This window comes from Triticum aestivum, chromosome 5B (genome assembly GCF_018294505.1).
Source record: "Triticum aestivum cultivar Chinese Spring chromosome 5B, IWGSC CS RefSeq v2.1, whole genome shotgun sequence".
Lineage (NCBI taxonomy): Eukaryota > Viridiplantae > Streptophyta > Magnoliopsida > Poales > Poaceae > Triticum > Triticum aestivum.
In genome coordinates, this window is record NC_057807.1 from 1205319 (window position 1) to 1228254 (window position 22936).

At 52.8% G+C, this 22936-nt stretch overlaps 1 protein-coding gene across 1 annotated transcript; it reads left to right on the forward strand.

Annotated features, from left to right (window-relative positions):
- The first annotated feature begins 4049 nt into the window (after positions 1-4049).
- On the forward strand, positions 4050-7265 carry LOC123110034 (G-type lectin S-receptor-like serine/threonine-protein kinase At5g35370). Its single transcript, XM_044530436.1, has one exon. It carries the CDS (start codon positions 4130-4132, stop codon positions 7058-7060), a length of 2931 nt encoding a protein of 976 aa, XP_044386371.1. The 5' UTR covers positions 4050-4129; the 3' UTR covers positions 7061-7265.
- Positions 7266-22936: the final 15671 nt, after the last annotated feature.

Consider the following 22936-nt stretch of genomic DNA (forward strand, 5'->3'; position numbering starts at 1 on the left):
AGTAAAAAACTACAGCGAAAAACAGAAAAAAAGAGATGGAGGGAGGAGGAAGGAGAGAGGAGGAGGGGGAGGCCGGTGGGATCGGAGGAGGGAGGGGCGGGGGAGGGAGGAGGGAGGGGCGGACGAAGGAGGAGGAGGGAGGGGCGGACGAAGGAGGAGGAGGGAGGGGGCGGGGGTGGAGGGGGAGGGGGCGGCCGAAGGAGGAGAAGGGAGGGGTGGCCGGAGGAGGAGGAGGGAGGGGCGGTGGGAGGAGGGCGGCCGGAGGAGGAGGGGGGAGGAGGGAGTACCTCGGCGAGGAGCAGTGCGGCGGCGGCGGACGACGGGTTCGGCGCGGGCGAGAGAGCGAGTGAGAGGGATAGTGAGTGAGAGAGGGTGCAGTGAACCGCTCGAGATAGGGTAAGTAAGTAGTAGCGCATTTCAGAGATACGCACTACTGCTAAGGGACGTAGCAGTAGCGCTGATTAGGCATACGCGCTACTGCTAAGTGGGGCTAGCCATGTGCGTCCAGTACAAATATAGCAGTAGCGCGCTTTAGCAGAACGCACTACTGCTAAAGTAGTAGCAGTAGCGCGGTCTAACTAAAACCGCTACTACTAACTAGCAGTAGCCCCCTATTTTGTCCAGCGCTACTGCTAAGATGTTGTGTATAAGGTTTTTTCTAGTAGTGCATGCAAATCCCTTGCTCCATCGCATGCAGGGTTCATAGCTTAATTCCTTCGCGGTTTCTCCAAAATAAACCCAATGTATAGGTACGCTCCACTCTCAATCCAACATCTATTATCAGGTGTCTCCTCTGCTTCTTAGATTCGGTTGCCGCTTCTACCTACGCTGCCTGACTAGAGCTTTAACCAGACTACCAGAACTCATAAACCAAAGTTTTTTTATTCTTTTTGTTATATGTTCTATTTCTAACACATCATATACTAATCATTTGACTTTAGTACTCCCTCCATTTTAAAGTAAGTGTCTTGACTTTAGTACAATTTTGTACTTTTAAAAGTTAGTGCAAAGTTGAGACAATTATTTTGGAACGGGAGAAGTATAAGTCTTTTTAGAGATTCCAATATGGACTACATACGGAGCAAAATGAGTGAATCTACACTTTAAAATATGTTTGTATACATCAGACTGAAATGCGGCCGAGATGGCTACGGTGTGCTTGATCCAGCTCTGCAACGGTTAGTGTCCGGAATGCTTGCGGCGGCGCATAGTGGGAGGGAGAGCGGCCACTTGGTATGGAGTCGAGTGCTGCCGGAGACGGACTGCATAGGAAGACGCGTGGAAATGCGTCGCGCCGCGAAGGGCAGTGCCTCCACATCCATCGGGGCCTTGCGAAGCCACGAAGAATCGTCGATGATGAAGGAGATCGTCCCGAAACGGGTTTCACCGCCGACTAACATGGTGATAGAAAATCCACATGCGCCATAAAACATTGCTAGACGCCTGGCCCCACAGTGGGCCCCAACTGTCGGGGTTACGATTCTGACAATGAGCACTAGGTGTACGAATAAGGGGCAGAACCTAGCTACGGCGCAGGTGTAACACTCGGTGTTTAACGAGTCCAGGCCCCTCTCGGCGGAGGTAAAAGCCCTACGTTTCGTGCCCCGAGACTTGGTTTTGATTTGATGGGAATGGTTACAAAGATTGATCGACCCTAGCTCAGGATCGGAGGTGGACTGCGGCTTATATAGAGTGCGCCGCAGCCCCATGTCCTCCACGTCGCGAGGGCACTTTAATGACATTGATTGCGTCAGTTACAGGTGTAAAGAGGCGCTACTACAACGGTTACAGGTAACGATAGTCTTGACTATGCCTTAAGGGCGACTTAGGATTCCTCGACTGTTGCAGCTCACACGTCGTCCCTTCACCTCTTAGTCCGATTTGTGGTTTTCCAACCGAGTGACAGGTGGTCGTCCGAATGCTGTCGAGGCGTCCGAGTGGACTTCCTGATATATGCATCCAAATGCCGGTATGGTTCATGGACCTACCCATAGTGGTGTGGGGCACCATCTAGGCTCCATAGGATGGGTCCTTGACCCTACTTGTAATAGGTGACCTCATCACCGAGCGCGGCTTGTCTCGCCCGGATCTCCTGCTGGATCTCGTACGGGTGCTCCGGCATGAGCATTGCGTAGTAGGTGATCTTCCTCCGGACCATGGCACCACCGGAGTGCAGATAGAGCTCCCGGAGCAGGAGAGGAGGTGGATGGGGTCGGACTGGCGGCACAGAGAGGAAGGAGGTGGATGGGTTAGGGTTGCAGGATGATGGTCGGCTTAAATAGACGAATTTGGTCTCGGGCGGCGAGCATTTGGTCTCGGGCGGCGAGCTGGAACGGGGCCACACGGAGACGGACGTGGCATCCTTTGGACCACCGGGTTTACGGGCGTTTCCGCGTGGTACCCCGTCGTCAGAACGACGTGGCAGACGTGGTCCATATTTAGGCAGGATATGAGGGGTGTCGATCAGCCCGACCATTTAAAACGTGTTTGAGGGGGCTATTTGGATAAAAAAACATGATCGGTCAGTGACCGGGAGGGCCGGCCGGGCCTTAAGGCCGGTTTGAGGCGCCCCGCCGGTTTGGCTCGAATCATGGATTGCACTATGGCGGGTCTTTTTTCGGTCGTAACAGCAGACTGCAATATAACGGCGGCTGTTGCATGATATATTAGTTCTCTGATGAATCGTACGCCATGATCAAAGTCAAACCCGGGGAGAGGACAGGCCAGCGTTGCAAGTCAGGTCAAAAATCTGTTTTTTCTAGGCACATACAATTGTACAAGGCCTGACAACGACTAGTATATTACTACTAGTGTGTTCAGCCAATCTACTCGTACCACAAACACACCTTGTTCTTATCTCGTGTGTATAGGATCTGTATACATATCTCCCTGGCCGGCCAGCTGCTCCTCTTTTTTATTAATTTTTTGCTAATATTTATTACTAAAGAAAAAAGAAAAAAAAGCATGGCTGCCTGTCAAACAAGATCACTTTCAACCCTTTCATAAATTACAACAATATAAGCTCTCCTTCTTCCAGGGAACAGTTCAATCGATACATGTCCTCTTCTTATATTCTTCTTATTAAGGCACAAGTACGTACAAAAGTTGAGTTCCACCTGACCCCTCAAACCTAATCCTGGGGGGATGCACTGCTCCTGACAGGAAACCAAAACAGGAATCTCAAAGCAAGGACTAATGGAATCATCAAAGATAATATATACTACGCTATTCTACTGTATTTTTGATATATATATATATATATATATATATATATATATATATATATATATATATATATATATAGTATAAAATAGATAGATACATGTGATCTCGGCCAGAGTATGACGGACGAGGCACGGAGGCAGCAACACAAATTCTTCCTTTTGCCGAGCCCACCCAACCCAACCAGCTTGCAACAATGAAACTTTTTTTTTGCGGGTTTGCAACAATGAAAACTATCATTATTGTCATACTCCATCAACATTTTTTGAATGTTCAGCTAAAGCTAATTAAGTTCCCAGTTTTTTAATCCGGGTCAATCCATTGGTCGCACAAGTTGGGGACGACGACAACGACGAGGGGATGGCAGGGCGGCAAGTTAGGCACATCATCGAGGCCATCAGCGCGCCAAGTCCAACCAGATCAAATATTGATACTCCCCACATAAACAGATATAAAAGCGTTTAGATCACTAAAATAATGATCTAAACACTCTTGTATTTGTTTGCCGAGGAAGTATTATTTTAATTCCTTTGTTCTAGCGTGAGGAATATTTTAATATTGTGGTACAGAGGGAGTAGTTGCAAGGTTGGAGCAGATCCAGATACAATGAATGCTATGATACCACCACATCTGAAATACTCCTAGCTACTAGTCTCAAATATATCACCGAAAAATAAAATTATATTTTCCTGGGCAGGCATGCAGGATCATGCTGCATCTTCTCTCTGCCATTGCTGCCGTGTTGCCACGCCATTTGTATTTTTTTCTTGGTGTAAGTAATTAAATTCAGCTCCAAAGTCAACCCTCCTCTCTACGTCGCGGGCGAAACCAGCAAAAGAAAAAAAAGGCGCCGCTTTTATCCTCCCCCTCCCTCTCCGGCCGGCAGCTTCTCCTACGCGCCGATCCCATGGCGCTCCCTCGCCTCCTCCTCCTCCAATGGAGCTGCAGCAGCCTAACAATCCTGCTGCTGGCCGGCGGCGGGGGAGTGAGAGAGGCGGCGGCGCGCACGGTGCCGGTGGAGTTCCTCTACCCGCCCTACAACCTCACCTACATGCACTACATCGACACCAGCGGCGTCTTCCTCCGCTCCCCCAACGACACCTTCTCCGCCGCCGTCTTCAACGCCGGCGCGGACGACTCCTCCGGCTCCGACTCCCCCTCCGCCGGCGAGGAGACCCAGATGTCCCGCTACTTCTTCTCCGTCCTGCACGACCGCTCCCGCACCCCGGTCTGGGCCGCCACCGCCGGCTCCACCATCGTCCAGTCCATCATCCTCTCCCTCAACGCCTCCGGCCTCTACATCTCCGACCCCGCCGACCAGTCCGGCCCCTCCTGGTCCACGCCCCGCCTCGCCGCCCCCGTCGCCGCGCTCCGCCTGCTCGACACCGGCCAGCTCGCGCTCATCGACGCCGGCAACGCCACGCTCTGGTCCACCTTCGACGCGCCCACCGACACGCTGCTCCAGGGCCAGGTCCTCCCCGTCGGCGTCCTCCTCACCGCCACCGCGTCGGAGCAGGACCTCTCCCCCGGCGCCTACCGCCTCCTCCTCACCCCCGCCGACGCGCTCCTCCAGTGGGCCTCCTCCTCCGACGGCAGAGGTGACTTCGTCACGTACTGGGCGCTCTCCTCCGACCCGGCGTCGGTCCAGGACTCCAACCGCGCCGTGCGATCCATGATGGTCAACGCCTCCGGCATCTACCTCCTCGCCGACGACGATGGCCGGGACACCGTCTTCAGCCTCCGCTTCGCGTCGCCGCCCGCGCCGGCCACCAGGATGCTCCTCAAGCTCGACCCCTCCGGCCGCCTGCGCGCGCTCAGCACGGCCTACTCCCCCACGGCGGCGCGAGCCACGCTCCCCGCCGTCTGGGCCGCTCCGGCGAGCGACTGCGACCTCCCGCTGCCGTGCGGCTCCCTCGGCCTCTGCACGCCCGGCAACAACGGATCCTCCTGCATGTGCCCCGACGCCTTCACCACGCACACCACCGGCGGCTGCTCGCCGGCCGACGGCTCCTCGCTCCCTGTCTTGTCTGACAGCTGCCTCGCCGGCAACGCCTCCTCCAAGTCCAAGCCGTCGTCGTCGGCAGCACCCTCGGCGACTCCTTACAGCTACACGAGGCTGGGCGACGGGATCGGCTACTTCGCCGGCAAGTTCGCGCTCCCGACGACGGCCGGCGACGCGCTCTCGGCGTGCCGCGACCTCTGCTCCGCCAACTGCTCCTGCGTCGGCTTCGTCTACAAGAACTCCTCCAAGTCCTGCTTCCTCATGCACAACCAGATCGGCTCCATGTTCCGCGTCGGCAACAGCGCAGCCGCCGCCGCCGTCGCCTTCATCAAGACGGTCCCGCCGGCTCCACCTCGCGGCCAAGGCAGTGGCGGCGGCTCCTCGTCCCTGAGCACCATCACCATCGTATTCGGCATCGTGCTGCCGGCCGTGGCGGCCGTGTTCATCACCTTCCTTCTCTACGTGCTGGGCGTGCACTGGCTGAAGAACCGCCATGGCGGCGCCAGCACCAACGGCAAGGCCAAGAAGAAGAAGCACGGCCACGGCGGCAGCAGCTGGTTCATGCTGCACATGATGCCGTCCTTGTCGTCGTCGCGGGCATCGTCCAACGTACCCTCGGAGAAGGGGGACGGCGACGAAAGCGAGGACGACGACGACGAGGTACTCATCCCCGGCCTGCCGACCCGGTTCACGTTCGTCGACCTGGAGACGGCCACCAACGGCTTCAAGTGGCAGATCGGCTCCGGCGGGTTCGGCTCCGTGTACCGCGGCGAGCTCCCGGACCGGACCACCGTGGCCGTCAAGCGGATGAACAACCTGGGCATGCAGGGCCGGCGCGAGTTCCTCACGGAGATCGCCGTCATCGGCAACGTACACCACGTGAACCTCGTCAAGCTCCGCGGGTTCTGCGCCGAGGGCGCGCGGCAGCAGCTGCTCGTCTACGAGTACATGAACCGCGGCTCGCTCGACCAGTCCCTCTTCTTCTCCCGCGCCGGTGCCGGCGCCGGCGCCGCCGCGAAGAAGAGGGACGTGCTGGAGTGGCCGGAGCGTCTCGCCGTGTGCGTGGGCGCGGCGCGCGGGCTGGCGTACCTCCACGCCGGCTGCGACCGAAAGATCCTGCACTGCGACGTGAAGCCGGAGAACATCCTGCTGGACGACCGCGGCGGCGTCAAGATCGCCGACTTCGGGCTGGCCAAGCTGATGAGCCCGGAGCAGTCGGGGCTCTTCACCACCATGCGCGGCACCCGCGGGTACCTGGCGCCCGAGTGGCTCATGAACGCGCCCATCACCGACAAGGCCGACGTCTACAGCTTCGGCATGGTGCTGCTGGAGATTCTGCGCGGCCGCAAGAACTCCAAGCAGGACGACGATGAGCACCACACCACCACCACCACCGGCAGCAGCACCAGCGCCGCGTCGTCGGACGGCGGTGTCGCCGGCGAGGCGACCAAGGCCAGGAGCAGCTACTTCCCGGCGCTGGCGCTGGACCTGCACGAGGAGGGGCGGTGCCTGGAGCTGGTGGACCCGAGGCTGGAGGGCCGGGCGGACGCGACGGAGGTGGCGCGGGTGGTGCGCGTGGCGCTGTGCTGCCTCCAGGAGGAGGCGGCGGTGCGGCCGGCCATGACGGCGGTGTCCGGCATGCTCGACGGCAGCATGGACGTGTGCGCGCCCAGGACGGAGCAGCTCGCGTACCTCAGGATGTACGGGCGCGGCCTCGTCGACGTCCGGCCCGGCGGGTGGAAGGGGAAGTGGAAGGGCTCGGACATGACCGCCGGCAGCAGCAGCTGGTCGCCGCCGTCGTGCGTGTCGGCACAGCAGCTCTCGGCTCCCAGATGACATGATCACATCATCGGTGTAATGCAATGATGCAAATTTTGCAGTAAAAAGATCAATCAAAAATGTGTGTGCAATGTTCTTGTTCATATTTGTTGTTGACTGTTTTTGAGATAGCTAACCACTCGTTTCAACTGGTTTCTTGTTCATATTTGTTAGTTGTGAGTACATACATTTCATCAATGAAAATGAGTAGATGTTGTTCTTCTTCCCCTTCTTCTTTTTTTACCGCCCGCAAACTGTTGGGATTTCCAATATTTGTTTCTAGAATTTGTTTTGCTATTACGAAAAAGTATTTCTCTATTTCTTTATGTATGATGTATTATTTTTGGCACGGTAACCAAGGCACATAATTCTACACATGTTCGGACTAAATTTACCGTGTCTAAATCATTGATTAGCGGACAACTAAATCATTTATGCGAGGAAAGTAAGAGATGCACGCAATCAGAAGAGATAGTTTCCTTTTTTTTTCTTTACAAAAAGGGAATCATGCAATCAGGGGAGAGATGTCTTCCTTTATTTGAAAGGCTAATGACGGAATTACGAGGAATGATAAGAAATGCACCTACATTATAAAATTTTATCAAAAAACAAATACACCTTATATAAAGAAATGAAGGGAGTATAAGATAACTGAGAAATTTTCTGACTCATCATTGGATCTATGAAAACACATGTGATATTCTCATAGGAAACAATGAGGGCATCTAGTGGTAGTAGTATCATATTATTAGAAAGTGCTTTTCTAAGCTCATACTCACGTACATCTATACCAATATAAAAAGTCCTAAAAGAGCAAATCCAATTAATCTCGCCCATCAAATCATGTCAATTCAATGATCTAGACCGCTTCAATGTCGAGTGCTCAACACGTTTAGCGTGCAGTTAATTTCATGCCAAATATAGTGCTAATCACATAATAACACATAAATAATATCCTACTTAATATCCGCGTGCACTTAATATACTTCCAAATTAACGTGCATTGCACGTACACATTGACTAGTGAGCTCAAGTGAACAATATAATTCAAAAAGAAAAAAACATTTCTGCCATTTCCAAACTTGACATTGTATGATGAAATTTTGCAAGCAATCAGAGTATTTGTCAATGTTTGCTAAGAAAATTCAGAGTTTTTTGAAATTGTGTTTCAATTTTTTTGACTACTCACCCGAGTTTACATGAGCTCGAGCTCAGTTTAATGCGTCCCCTGAACATTAGGGGTATCTCATGAGTGATGGTCTGAATGAATGAATGAACGGTCGGGATGATTGATCTGTTTTTTGTCATCGTGGAAGAAGCTGGGCCAATTGAAAAGGAAGGTCAACACAAATTGCGCATGGCCACGTTTGCTTGCATTTTTTCTTGATTCCGTGTGAAAGGAGATGATAAACATACGCATATGCTTTGCTGCATAAACAAACAAATCCATCTTCACCTGTCACGCCGGTGTCACGGTGCCCCCACCTGGCAGGGAGACTGCCAGCGCATCCAAGGGTGACGAGGACGCAGAAGCAAAGGCATGACTGCCTGGCATGTGGGCCAGACTGTGTGTGTGTGTGTGGCGTGAGTGAGGCCTGCATGCCGCGGGGTTAAGTAGCGAGCGGCTACCAGTTGGTGGGCATCGAATATTTCATTGAACAAATCGAACCGAAGAGAGAAGCTGTTCTTCCCCTCTCGGCGACTTTCAGACCCCCTTTCCCTGCTTCCTCGAAATCCTCTTCTTCTCCATGAACCCTAGATCGAGACCCATAACAAGTGGTATCAGAGGTCAGACGACCTGGATCCGCTCTACCAAAAGTCAAGGCATCACACCAAAGCGGCCAAGCAGGCGGCGGCGATGGAGGAGCAGATCGCGACGCTCGCCAAGGCGATCAGTGACGGGCGCACGGCCAACGACGCCAGGCTCGATGTGATTCAGCAGTCGCTCGAGATGTGGTGAGCAGTGGTGACCAATCTGCAGCAGCAGCTGGACGAGTTGCACACGCAGGTCGGGCGGATCGCGCTTCACCCAGCGCTCGCGCCGCCTCCGGCGACCCAGGAGGACGCGGTGGTGCGACCGGCCGCGACCCAGCCTGTCGACGACCCGGGGCACCACGGGCCAAGTGGCCACAGCGAGGTCATCAATTCCGGAGGTACGGCTCACGGGGTGGTCACCACCCTGGCGCCGCCTGCGGGCAAGGGTGCATTCTCCCATCTCACCCTTACCCCGGATCCATAACATCTACAACTACTATATGAAGCAAATACCCTATGTTGTGAGCTAGGGAATCTATTGCGTTTATTCGAACACATCCAACCTATAGCAAACCTAAATGCAACCAAATCAGAACCTTCCCCAGTCGATCAGCCGATAGGACACGAGAATAGTTACCACCACGCCTCGCACTCCAATTAGGCTCTGCCCAAACTGGATTTTCCCATGTTTGAGGGCGAAAACCCCCAATTCCGGAAGACCAGATGCGAGAAGTACTTCGCAATCTACGGGGTGCAGCCGGATCTCTGGGTCCGTGTTGCTACGCTAACTTTTCGGGTACAGCAGCGCGATGGCCCCAGGTCAGGAAGCACACAACACTCACTTCACATGGGAGCACTACTGAAATCAGGGATTTTGCCGTCTGCCAGTTCTTTGCCGTCCGCTAGCGAACGTCAAAGAAGGTCTTTGCCATCAGCTACCAAGAAGCGGACGACAAACAATTGGCAGACAGCAAAGAAGGTCTTTGCCATCAACCATTTCTTTGCCGTCTGCTGGCTGACTGCAAAGAATCTTTGCCGTCAGTGGGCTGACGGCAAAGAGGGAGGTGGGACCCACTAATGGTCTAATTAGGAAAAACTTAACATCCCCCTCTTTGCCGTCCACAGCAGACGTCAAAGATAAAGAAAAAGCGGACGACAAAGGCCGGGCGGACGGCAAAGGCTAACCTAAATAACGGCCAAGCCCCCCTCCCGCCCGTTACTCTCGCTGTTTCTTTCCCTCTCTCCTCCCCGACGCCCGCCGCCACCAGATCCACCCACCGCGCCGCCGCCACCACCGCCCGGCGCCGCCCCGCCGCCGCCGCTGTCGCCGCCCCCGCCCCCGCCACCCCGCCGCCCCGCCACCCGCCGATGCCCTGTCGCCCCACCATCCCGCCGCCCGGCGCCCCGGCACGTCGCCACCCGACCGTCCCATGGTCCCGCCGCCCGACGCCGCCCCCGCCACCCGCCGCCGCCCCCGCCCCCGCCACCGCCGCCGCCCCCGCCACCCCGCCGCCCCCCACTCGCCGATGCCCCATCGCCCCACCATCCCGCCGCCCCGGCGCCCCGGTGCCCCGGCGCGTTGCCGCCCGACCGTCCCACTGCCCCGGCACCCTGCCGCCCACCCACCCGCCCACCACCCCGGTGCCATGGCGGCCCCATCACTCCCGCCTTCCTGCCGGCTCGGTGCCGCCCCTCAACGCCCCTCCCTGAGCTCCACCGCCCCGGAGTCCTGCCGCCCCCGTCGCCACTGCCGCCCTGCCGCCGCGAAACCACGCCCCCATCGGCTCCGGTGAGTACTTTTTTTGCTGTTTAATTGTTAGTGTTAGATTTAGGGCTAGATATGTGTTAGTGTTAGCGTTAGATTTAGTGTTAGAAAAGAAGAAGATTTAGTGTTAGTGTTAGAAAAAAGAATATGTAGAAGAAAAGAAGAAGAAGAAGAAAAGAAGTAGTAGAAGAAGAAAAGAAGTAGAAGAAGAAGAAAAGAAGTAGAAGAAGAAGAAGAAGAAGTAAAAGAAGTAGAAAAAACTTGAAAAAAGAAGAAGAACAAAAGAAGTAGAAGAAGTAGAAGAAGAAGAAAAGAAGAAAAGAAAAGAAGTAAAAGAAGTAGAAAAAGATGAAAGAAGAAGAAGAAGAAAAGAAGTAGAAGAAGAAGAAAAGAAGAAAAGAAAAGAAGTAGAAAAAAGACACCCCGACACCCCGACACGACACTCCGACACCCCGACCACCTGACCCCCTGACCCAGACACTCCGACCCCTACACCACACCCCGACACCCCAACACGACACCCCGACACCCCGACCCCCTGACCCCGACACCCCGACCCCGACACCACACCCTGACCCCCTGACCCCCTGACCCCGTCAGCACACCCCGACACCCTGACCCTGACACCACACCCCAACACCTCGACCCCGACACCACACCCCGACCCCGACACCACACCCCGACACCCCGACACCCTGACCCCCTGACCCCCTGAGCCCGTCATTGATTATAGTAATGATGATGATTATGCATTTATTGATGATACTGATCGAGATTATTAGTACATAGTGTCAGGTATTCAATTTTTTTATGTTGTACTTGATGATGATACACTTAAGTGATATACATATTATTATTCATGTTGGTGTTTTTTTATGTTGTACTAATTTTGTTTACTCTTTGTCATGGCAGGTGTTGAAAGATGGTGGGCGCTGGTCGGGAGCGCTCCGAGGACCCTTCTTCGTTGGCGCGTGGTGCGAGGTCTTCCATTCCACACGCACCTCTCCGCCGAGCATTGGTGGACAGTATGGCGACACCATCGGGCCCTTCTTCATCGACCGCGGTGCCGAGCAGGGGACGAGGTAAGAAGAAGAGAGGAGCTGGAGCACGTGGTCGCGGGAGAGGAGATAGGGTGACTGCCAGGGCGCCTTCCTCACTGCCACCCCCAGCTGTTTCACCCGAGCACATGACTGCTAGGGTGGACTCGTCCGAGGAGGAGGCTACACGGACTCCGGTCCATGAGCCTCTGGTCCACGGGCCTTCGGCCCACGAGCCTCGGGTTGACGGGCCTTCGGCCCACGAGAGTTCGGCCCATGAGACCCCGGAGGAGCACACGTCTGGATGGGTGTCGGCGTCAAAACCGGCGGATCTCGGGTAGGGGGTCCCGAACTGTGCGTCTAAGGTTAATGGTAACAGGAGACTGGGGACACGATGTTTTACCCAGGTTCGGGCCCTCTCGATGGAGGTAACACCCTACTTCCTGCTTGATTGATCTTGATGATATGAGTATTACCAGAGTTGATCTACCATGAGATCAGAGAGGCTAAACCCTAGAAGCTAGCCTATGGTATGATTGTTGATGATGACCGTGAGTCCTACGGACTAAAACCCTCCGGTTTATATAGACTCCGGAGGGAGCTAGGGTTACACAGGGTCGGTTTACAGAGAAGGAGATCTACGTCTGAATTGCCAAGTTTGCCTTCCACGCCAAGGACAGTCCCATACGGACATGGGACGAAGTCTTCTATCTTGTATCTTCATAGTCCAACAGTCCGACCAAAGTTATAGTTCGGCTGTCCGGATACCCCTTTATCCAGGACTCCCTCAGTAGCTCCCGAACCAGGCTTCAATGACGATGAGTCCGGCGTGCAGATTGTATTCGGGATTGCAAGGCGGGTTCTTCTCCAAATCCGATGCATCCGTCATGGTGAATAGTGTCCGGCCTTCCGATAAGGTTGTACTCCTCGGCTTCTGTGCCTCAATTAATGATCCTGCACATGTCGATTGAAGGCGAGGGGCTGAGGCATTTTTGCATTTGACACTCTAATCCCGTAGATGAATCGCCTATTTGAGGAGGCGGGGATACTCAGATCCAAACCACACCATCCCCCCCCCCCCAGCAAGCATTTCGCAGAGCGCGTCCAAGAGAGGCCATTCCACCATGACCGGCCGCCGCAGCCCCGCCCGCCGCCTTCCCAGCTTGAAGCCAGGGGACTGGGAAAAGTGTTCCATCCCTCATAGCCGCCTAATAGAGTTGCAAACCAAAGGGTTCCTTCCGCCCGCATACATGGTCCCCGTCCGATCCGAACTAGCCACCTATGATGGCGGGAAGCAAGCGGAGAGATTCCCTAACCCTTCTCGGAGGGAGCGGGTATGCCTTGTCCCATATCTGCTAAGAGGCGTCGGGTTTCCAGTCCACCATTCCTCCGCGGGCTCCTGGAGTTCTACGGTCTCCAGTTGCATAATCTTACCCCCGCCTCCATATTGCACATCGCGGGATACGTCACCCTTTGCGAGCTATTCCTAGGCTGTGAAGCTCACTTTGAGCTATGGAAGAGGCTATTCTGCCTCGTCCCCCGCAACTAGGAGGGATCCATATATCAAGTGGGCGGAGCCGAAATATGACATATCGCCCAGACCGGATACCTGTCCGGTACTCCAAAGAAGGCGTCCGAAGACTGGCCCTCGGAGTGGTTTTATGTTGACGACGTTCCCCTCCCGGACCCAGTCCGGACGGGCCTTCCTGAGTTCGCCAATGCTCCACTGAAGAAACGCCAAAGCTGGCGCCCTCGGAGCCCCATGAGGAAGAAAATAGGGAAGTCTCCTATCTGATGAGCCAGATACAAACCCTGGCCAAATCAGGATTGAAAATAATTGAAGTTATGTCAATATGCATAATAAGGGGAGTGCAGCCACATTAATATAGGGGAAAACCCATGTGGCACTTCAATGGAGAAGACGATGCCTCCCGATGTGGTCGCAAAGGTCCGGACTCTGCCACATCTTTGGCGAAGATATTATCCGAATTGTACAAGGGAGAAGAAGAAGAGTTCCTCCGCATTAAACCACAGGATGGATTTTCCATGTACAACCCCCGAAGCTGGGTAAGTCGTTATTTGTTACTCAACTTTATTCGCTCTTACCCCTTCGACCACCATTATTTATCTTGTCGCTTCAAAGCAGGAGCTAAGGAGGGCCGTGAAAGGATTCAACAGTCCCTCTCCGCAGCCAGAGGATCTCGGCCGGGCTCTCGATCCCGGATCTGAAGAGGATCCGGATATATCCGTGGAATTCCTCGACGGGACCTTCTATTAGGCGAGTAGTGATGGCTCCTTAGTGGCCATCATCACGGATTATCCCGGACTGCTTCCCGTGTCCCACATAAGTAATGTAGGAATTCCAACCTTCCGAAAGAATTCCTTCGTTTTGCCATACCTTAAGCTCACATGCCGTGTTTTTATAGAAACGACAAGCGGGACGTCACGCGGAACCCGCTGGGCCTTCTCAGCAAGATGCGCCTAGACAAGGTAGCCTCAAAAGGAAGGCGGTCAGGAGCGACATGCAGGCACAGAGGTATTCGTCAAGCTTGCCCCGTGGTTCATTTGATCTTTTTGTCGAGGCGAGACGACTTTAATTACGTCCTGACAGGAAATGCTGAACTATGCCCGGGGACCCTACCGGCCATGCCTCCAGCAGCCGGATTCTTGAATCGGATTCACGGGCAGAGGCAGACATGGGGACAATGCCAAACTGTCCTTCTGCGGAGGATACGGATATGCTTTCCGCCACCAATTCGGAGGTGGAGAGCGCCATGAATCACCAGCGCCGGCGGGCCGTACTCCGCGGTGGTATTTTTTCCGAAGAGGTGTTCAATGCCTTCAATTCCGGACACGCATATATTCATGCTGCTCAAGATGGACTTGCCAGAGCAACAAACCAATATGTGAAGGATATACGGGTAAGAAAATTTAACATGTATGTATAATAGTAGCCCCTGAGACTTGAAGCAGTTGGCACAACTGATTTAAGGATCATTAAATGCATAGGTTCTTGTGGAGAAGAATGCCCAACCGTCTCAAGAGCTGGAGGAGTGTAAAGCCCGAATGAAGGGTAACGTAGCCGAACAAGAGGGATCCAAAAGGACGTTTGCGGGTAAGAATTTCTTCTACCAGTTTATGTGTTTGACATAGTTTTAAAAATCTGACGAGAAGTTCGCCAGACAATCCCGGGGAAAATCCGAAGATTGTAGTAGATGATGAGCAACATCTAGGAAGTCAGCTGGAGGTGGGCGAATGCTTGCTGACGAAGTTTATTGAAGAGAGGAATAAGCTGCAGGATGCCAATCTCCAACTGAGCGTTGAACTGAAAGATGTTCGGGCTCAGCTCGCGGACTCCGTGAAGGAGAACCGGAGGCTTCGACGTGGCATTTATAGTAAGTGCTTGAACGAACTATGGTATAGTTCGGCGAGGAGGCGTATTGACAGAGTTATGTCTGCAGGTATGATGACAGGGCGTCCTGAAGAAGAGATGCCCGACTCTGCAGATGATATGGTGCAAGAGCTGTCACAATTGTACGAACAAGCTCGACAGGTGATGCGGGGTATTGCCCAAGCTTTGTGGCCGTCCGCTTCCCTGCCTGGAGGCATGGGCGAACTTGTAGAGATGCTCAAAGGAGCATGGCGGCGCTTCCGATCATGGAAGATATCAGCCTGCCGTCAAGGTGTGAGAGAAGCGTGGGCCATGGTGAAGACGCGATACGCCAAGGCTGACCCAAACCATATGGCCGAAGTCGGACCGGCTGGGCCAGATGGACAAGAGATACCCGTTAGTTTAGTATATGATCAAGTAGCATTAGCTGCAAAGTATTCCCAGCAGGATTGTAAGCTAGACAGCCTGTTGGATGGTATAGAGGAAGAGTACAGCCAGTCAGTATGATTATGTAATTTTGAATGGGCTTGTATACTTTCTAGCTAGATTGAAAATCATTTGTCATGGCGGACCTTTTCGCTTCAGCCCCCGGATCCGACAGTCCGGGGTGTATCCGAATACTCATACAGTTATGGAAAACCGGGGCATGCGTGGAAGGAAACCAGGCGTAGGGGTCATAAGTGCATGAACAGACAAGTACCTGACTAGTTATGTTATATTACATGGACAGTAAGAAACATCTTCCAGAGAGAATAGTTCCGTTAGGGGTTCCTTTCTCTGGGTACGCATGCATCGATGTGCATGTCCGAACTGCGCGCGAAAGCGCAGGTAACAAAACATCTGGGTATTTTCGTTGTTAGGAACGAGAACATCTTTTGTTCACCGACCGAATATTCCCTTAAGAATGCTAGCTTTCGGCTTCACCCAGTCTGAGGTACACATCCGGCTCAACCAGCAGTAACAATCGCAGAGGTGCTCCCCTTATGCCCTAGCCGAATTAACGGGAACGTAGGGCATAAATACAAGAGCCAGACAACCTAGCATGGCCAAAACTTAAGTCATATCGATGCATATAATGGTGAAGAAAAGGCACATATGGAAAGAAGAATGCATATGTGGCTTGGCAAGAAGCCATTAAAGTGATTATATATATATAGCTTCCGAATAGGAAGCCCCCAGGTATAGTGCACGCGCACAATGCGGCCGGAGTGCTTAGTGCATCCGTATAGTTTTAAGGTTGTATGTGTAAAAAAGGGGAAAAATAAAATAGGGCGAGAAAGGAGGGAAAGGAACATAATTGAAGAGGCGGAGGTGAGGAGACGAACACTGGGTTCTGTGCTAGGCATAGAATCTCCGGAGTCTGGCCGCGTTCCATGGGTTCGGCTCGAGTCTGTTATCAGAGGCATTGCACAGACGGTACGCTCCTCCAGTGAGAACTTTATCAATGATGAAGGGACCCTCCCACTTGGGTTTGAGCTTGTCCTTCTTCTTCTCAGGTAGGCGTAGAACGAGTTCTCCAATGTTATAAGTTTTGTCCCGTACTTCTCTACTTTGATACCTTCGAGCCTGTTGCTGATAGAATGCGGAACGGGCTTTAGCGACATCGTGTTCCTCCTCCAAAGCATCTAAGTTGTCCTGCCGATCTAGCTCGGCTTCCTTCTCTTCATACATGCGCACATGAGGTGAGTCACGAATTATATCGCAGGGCAGCACCGCTTCTGCGCCATACACCATAAAAAATGGTGTGTATCAGGTGGTGCGATTCGGCGTAGTCCGCAGCCCCCAGAGTACGGAGTCGAGTTCCTCGACCCAATGCGTATCTGATTCCTTCAAGGATCGCACTAGTCTGGGTTTGATGCCGCTCATAATAAGACCATTTGCGCGTTCGACTTGACCGTTTGTTTGGGGGTGATAGACAGAGGCATAGTCGAGCTTAATGCCCATTTTGCCGCACCGGGCTTTCACCTCCTCGGCTATAAAATTTGGGCCGTTGTTAGTGATGATATTGTGGGGGACGTCGTATTGGTGTACAACCTCCGATATAAAGTCTATCACTAGTCTGGATTCAGCCGTTTTAACTGGTTTGACTTCTATCCATTTGGTGAATTTATCCACCATGACCAATAAGTATTTTTTTCTTATGGCTTCCCCCTTTAAGGGGTCCCACCATATCCAGCCCCCAGACCGCGAAGGGCCAAGTTATGGGGATCGTTTGTAGAGCGGTAGGGGGCATATGGCTCTGATTGGCAAATAGTTGACAACCAACGCAACATTGGACAAGGTCCTGTGTGTCCGCCCGGGCTGTCAGCCAGTAGAATCCTGTTCGGAAAGCCTTGCTTACGAGAGCTCGAGCTGCCGCATGGTGCCCGCCTAGTCCGGAATGGATTTCAGCTAAGAGCTGCCGCCCTTCTTCTTTGGAGATGCATCGTTGAGGACTCCAGTGGGGCTCTTCTTGTAGAGTTCTCCTTCGTGTACTTTGTAGGCTTTAGAGCGTCGCACAATACAACGTGCCTCATTTTGGTCCTCGGGGAGCTCTTGCCTATTAAGGTAGGCCAAGAAGGGCTCGGTCCACAGGGCGATGACATCCATTATCTCGTGGGCCGAAGAAGTTATTTCGGTGGCAGAGCCTCCGATTACGTCTGAAGGTTCAGAATCTGGGGTTGTGTTCGGGGCCGGACTAATAGTGCCGGACTCCCCTTCCCACACCACAGATGGCTTGAACAACCTTTCTAAGAAGATGTTAGGTGGGACGGGGTCGCGTCAAGTGCCGATGGGGCGAGTATATCGGCCGCTTGGTTGTTTTCTCTAACCACATGGTGGAATTCGAATCCCTTGAACCGCCCTGATATTTTGAGGACGACATTGCGGTAGGCCGCCATTTTGGGATCCTTGGCGTCAAAGTCTCCGTTTACCTGAGATATTGCAAGGTTTGAGTCCCTGCGCACTTTGAGGCATTGAATGCCCATGGAGACCGCCATCCGAAGACCATGCAACAGGGCCTCGTATTCGGCTGCATTGTTAGAGTCTGTGTATAATATTTGGAGGACGTACTGCACCGTATCTCCGGTGGGGGATGTCAGAACGGCACCTGCTCCCAATCCGTTTAGCATTTTGGAGCCGTCGAAATGCATGATCCAATTTGAGTACGCGCCGTACTCTTTAGGGAGTTTGACTTCTGTCCATTCGGCGATGAAGTCAGCCAGTACTTGCAACTTAATGGCCCGTCGTGGTTTGTATGTTATGTCGAACGGAAGGAGCTCAATAGCCCATTTAGCAATTCGTCCTATTGCGTCGCGGTTATTTATTATATCATTGAGTGGAACTTTGGAGGCCACCGTGATTGAGCACTCTTGAAAGTAGTGTCGCAGTTTCCGGGATGCCATGAAGACCGCATACGCTATCTTTTGATAGTGTGGGTACCGAGATTTACATGGAGTGAGGACAGTGGACACATAGTATACCGACTTTTGGAGCGGGAACTTGTGTCCATCTGCCTCTCGTTCGATGACGAGCACTGCGCTCACAACTTGATTTGTTGCGGCTATGTATAATAGCATGGGTTCGCCAATATTTGGCGCGGTCAGGACTGGGTTGGTGTCCAAGAGTGCCTTGATTTCTTCTAGTCTGGACGTGGCCGCATCCGTCCACTCGAAGTGTTCGGTGCGTCGAAGAAGGCGATACAAGGGTAGCGCCCTTTCTCCTAAGAGGGAGATAAAGTGGCTTAAGACAGCCACACATCCAGTTAGTTTCTGGATCTGCTTGAGGTCTGTTGGGATAGCCAACTGTGACAGAACTCGGATTTTTGCCGGATTGGCTTCAATTCCTCGATTGGAAACGATGAAGCCGAGCAATTTTCCGGATGGTACTCCGAAGACGCACTTCTCCGAGTTGAGCTTGATGTCGTATGTTCGGAGATTGTCGAACGTAAGCCTCAAGTCATCTATTAAGGTTTCGATGTGTCTTGTTTTGATGACCACGTCGTCCACGTAGGCCTCTACTATCTTGCCGATTTGCTTTTCCAGGCATGTCTGAATCATGCATTGATAGTTTGCGCCGACGTTTTTTAGCCCGAAGGGCATGGTGTTGAAACAGAAAGGGCCGTACGGGGTGATGAAGGCTGTTGCAGCCTGGTCGGACTCCGCCATCTTAATTTGATGGTATCCGGATTATGCGTCGAGGAAACACAATGAGTCGTGTCCTGCGGTGGCATCGATTATTTGATCAATGCGGGGGAGGGGGAAGGGATCCTTTGGGCAAGCTTTATTGAGGTCTTTGAAATCGACACATAAGCGCCAGGATTTGTCCTTTTTGGTACCATTACCAGGTTTGCTAGCCAATCCATATGTTTGATGTCTCTGATGAATACGGCTTCGAGTAGCTTGGCTAGCTCTTCTCCCATGGCTTGCTGCTTAGGATCTAAGAAGCGCCTAAGAGTCTGCTTGACTGGCTTGTATCCTTTTAGTATATTGAGGCTGTGTTTCAGCCAGTCCGCGTGGGATGCCCGGCATGTCTGAAGGATGCCAGGCGAAAATATCCCAATTATCGCGTAGGAAGTCTCGCAGTGCGACGTCTATTGTGGGGTTCAGCTGTGTCCCTATGGAAGCTGTCTTTGAGGGGTCCGTTGGGTGGACCTGGAATTTGACTATCTCATCCGCTAGCTTGAAGGAGGTGGATTTAGGTCGCTTGTCGAGTATCATGTCGTCTCTGTCCACTGTTGCTCGTAGTGTTGTCAGCTCTTCGGTCGCGAGGGCTTCTGATAATGCCTCCAGGGTGAGGGCGGCGGTTTTATTTTCGGTGCGGAGTGCGAAGTCCGGATCACTAGCTTGAGTGATAATTCCGTTGGGCCCGGGCATTTTGAGCTTCATGTACCCGTAGTGGGGTATAGCCTGAAAACTCGTGAATGCATCCTGCCCTAAGAGGGTGTGGTATCCGTTGCTGAACGGGGCTACTTGGAATGTAATTTCTTCAGACCTGTAACTCTCCTGCATGCCGAATACCACATCCAGTGTGATTTTTCCCGCGCATTGTGCCTCTCGACTAGGGATGATTCCCCTGAAGGTAGTGCTGCTGCGTTGAATGCGGCTCTTGTCAATTTCCATCTTGTTGAGGGTTTCCTCATAGATGAGGTTTAGTCTGCTTCCGCCGTCCATGAGCACTTTAGTAAGCCTGAAGCCATCACGATTGGGCTAAGGACCAAAGCGGCTGGTGCTCGGACTGTCCGGAATTGGGGTTCGTCACTGGCATTGTAGGTTATAGCCGTGTCGTTCCATGGGTTTATTGTTGCCACATGGAAAACTTCTAAGAGCCTGCACTGAGCTTGCTTTCGCCTATTATTTGAGGCAAAAGTCTCGAAGACTGTAAATACGTATTGTTGTCTATGAGGAGATCTTCACCGCTCTTTGCCACCTGCCGGAGTATCCAACATGCTCTAAGGCTATGCGTTGGCGTAGTATCCGGTGTGCTATGAATCTTGCATGGCCCGTTTAGCCATTCTTCCAATACGGTTCCGTGCCCTGTGGCGGGCTTTATTTTTTTGTTACTTGAATCGGGTGACTTACGAGAGTTTACCCTTATAGTTCGGACAGGGGATTTGGCTAGAGCCGGACTGTCCTAGAAATTTGTTTGGGTTTTCCAGGCGCTTTCTATCGGCGCAGTACTTTTGCACTATGGCCGCTAAGTCAGCAAAGTGTACTATGTCGCGGCGGCTTATGGCATTGAGAATCCCTTTGTCCGTGCAATTTTTGCAGAAGAGGGAGATTGCATCTACCTCGCGATAGTCCTTGACCTTGTTTATCACAAGGAGGAACCTGGCCCAGTAACGGTGTACTGTTTCTTGGGGCTCTTGTATGATATGGGAAAGATATGATAAATCTGGGTGGGTGGGCATATTTGAATCCGAATCCCGACCCAGTCTGGGACCCAGGGGCAAAGAGGCTTCTGAGCTTAATGGCTCAGGTTCTAGGGCAGTGTACGATTTCTTCAACCCGACGCCCGATGTTGAGTCCGGGGCCTGGGTCATGACCTCCTGCGAGCGGGTGTCCAGCTCAGAGAGCTCAGAAATCCGGACATAGTTCGTCCTCAAGGTAGAGGGAGAATTAGGGTGATGCTCTTCCACTACCGCTATCTCGTGGGTGATCGACGGAGAGTGAATCTCCCTTTGGTCGGATTTAAGCCCGATCTGATCATAGTCCGTAGCAACGCCTAGAGCAGCGATGCGATCCAAGAGTTCATTGAGGGAGGAGAGCTCCATTGGATCCATCTGTTCGGCAAATTTCGAACCAATGTGGAGGCTATTTTTAATGACTCGAGAAGTAACTGTCGGCGCGACAGCCGATCGGGTGGTCAAAAAGAAGCCGCCCAGCCGGAGAGTTTGGCCTAAAGCCAGGGCTCCCTCGGAGGTGATGTTGTCCTTGACGACGAGGCGAGCCATCTAACCTTACAGCAACTGCATAGAGGAACTCTCAATGAAAGCACCAATGTCGGTGTCAAAACCGGCGGATCTCGGGTAGGGGGTCCCGAACTGTGCGTCTAAGGTTAATGGTAACAGGAGACTGGGGACATGATGTTTTACCCAGGTTTGGGCCCTCTCGATGGAGGTAACACCCTACTTCCTGCTTGATTGATCTTGATGATATGAGTATTACAAGAGTTGATCTACCATGAGATCAGAGAGGCTAAACCCTAGAAGCTAGCCTATGGTATGATTGTTGATGATGATCGTGAGTCCTATGGACTAAAACCCTCCGGTTTATATAGACACCGGAGGGAGCTAGGGTTACACAGGGTCGGTTTACAAAGAAGGAGATCTACGTCCGAATTGCCAAGCTTGCCTTCCACGCCAAGGAGAGTCCCACCTGGACACGGGACGAAGTCTTCTATCTTGTATCTTCATAGTCCAACAGTCCGGCCAAAGTTATAGTCCGGTTGTCCGGATACCCCTTTATCCAGGACTCCCTCAGCTTGGAGGAAGTGGGACCACGAGACCCCGGAGGAGCACACGTCTGGATGGGGTACCTGGCCGGATCAGCCTGAGGGGCCGAGTGGCCATGCTGATGATGGCAGGGAGCCGACTGATATTGAGTAGGAGGGGGGCACCGTCTACCAGCGTGGTTGTACACGGCTCCCGGACGTGCCGGCGACCCGCGAGCAGAGGTGGTTGATTTTCCCTGATGGGGAGAGGTAGTGCATTTAATCTTTTTGTACCCTTCTGCATTCACGTTTCTTCAAATATCTAATGCGCTGGCCTTGTCATGCTGCAGGGGTTGGGACCATCATCATAGTGTCCGCCGGCCCAACTCCGTCCTTGGAGTTCTTTGTCGGCAAAACTTCCCGGGGTTTGTCACATTGCTTGGTGAGGGTCGGCTTCCAGAGCTTGGATTGAGTTGGGAGCACTACTTGGCTGCCTCGGCCCCGCCGGGTGAGATTATCGACGATGTCTTGTGCAAGACGAGGGCAGACGTGGTGATTAGAAAGTTCTGGGTAATTTCTCCTTTACACAATTAAAAATCTTCAACTAGCTAGTTATTAATTGTACTAATCAATATTGTCTCATTTGATTGCATACATTCTACATGTGTGAGGAGGGATACGAGGAGGAGGCGGCAAATGTTATCAATAACGTCTGCAAGCGCCTACTACAGAACTTACGGCATGAGGCCTGGGTGCAGGCTGTTCGAGACTACTACGCCTCGCGTGGTATCAAGAAGACCAAGCTGGCGTGCCACGAGAAGTTCTTGAGTAAGGAGGAGTACATGAAGGTAATTCTTAAGGCCTTGTACTTTACTTCCTTCATTTAGTAATTCATAGCCGTAGCGCTCAAGTTTCTATTTGCTAACTTAGGCCCCTACGAGATGGTGTGCGGATCGGATGGATTGTTGGGAGGTGTTGGTCAATGAGTGGTGCTCTAAATAATGGCTAGCCCTCCACAATGAGGCCAAGGACAAACG

Excerpts from the sequence above, each read along its gene's own strand:
- LOC123110034 (XM_044530436.1), top strand. The coding sequence starts at position 4,130 with ATGGCGCTCCCTCGCCTCCTCCTCCTCCAATGGAGCTGCAGCAGCCTA.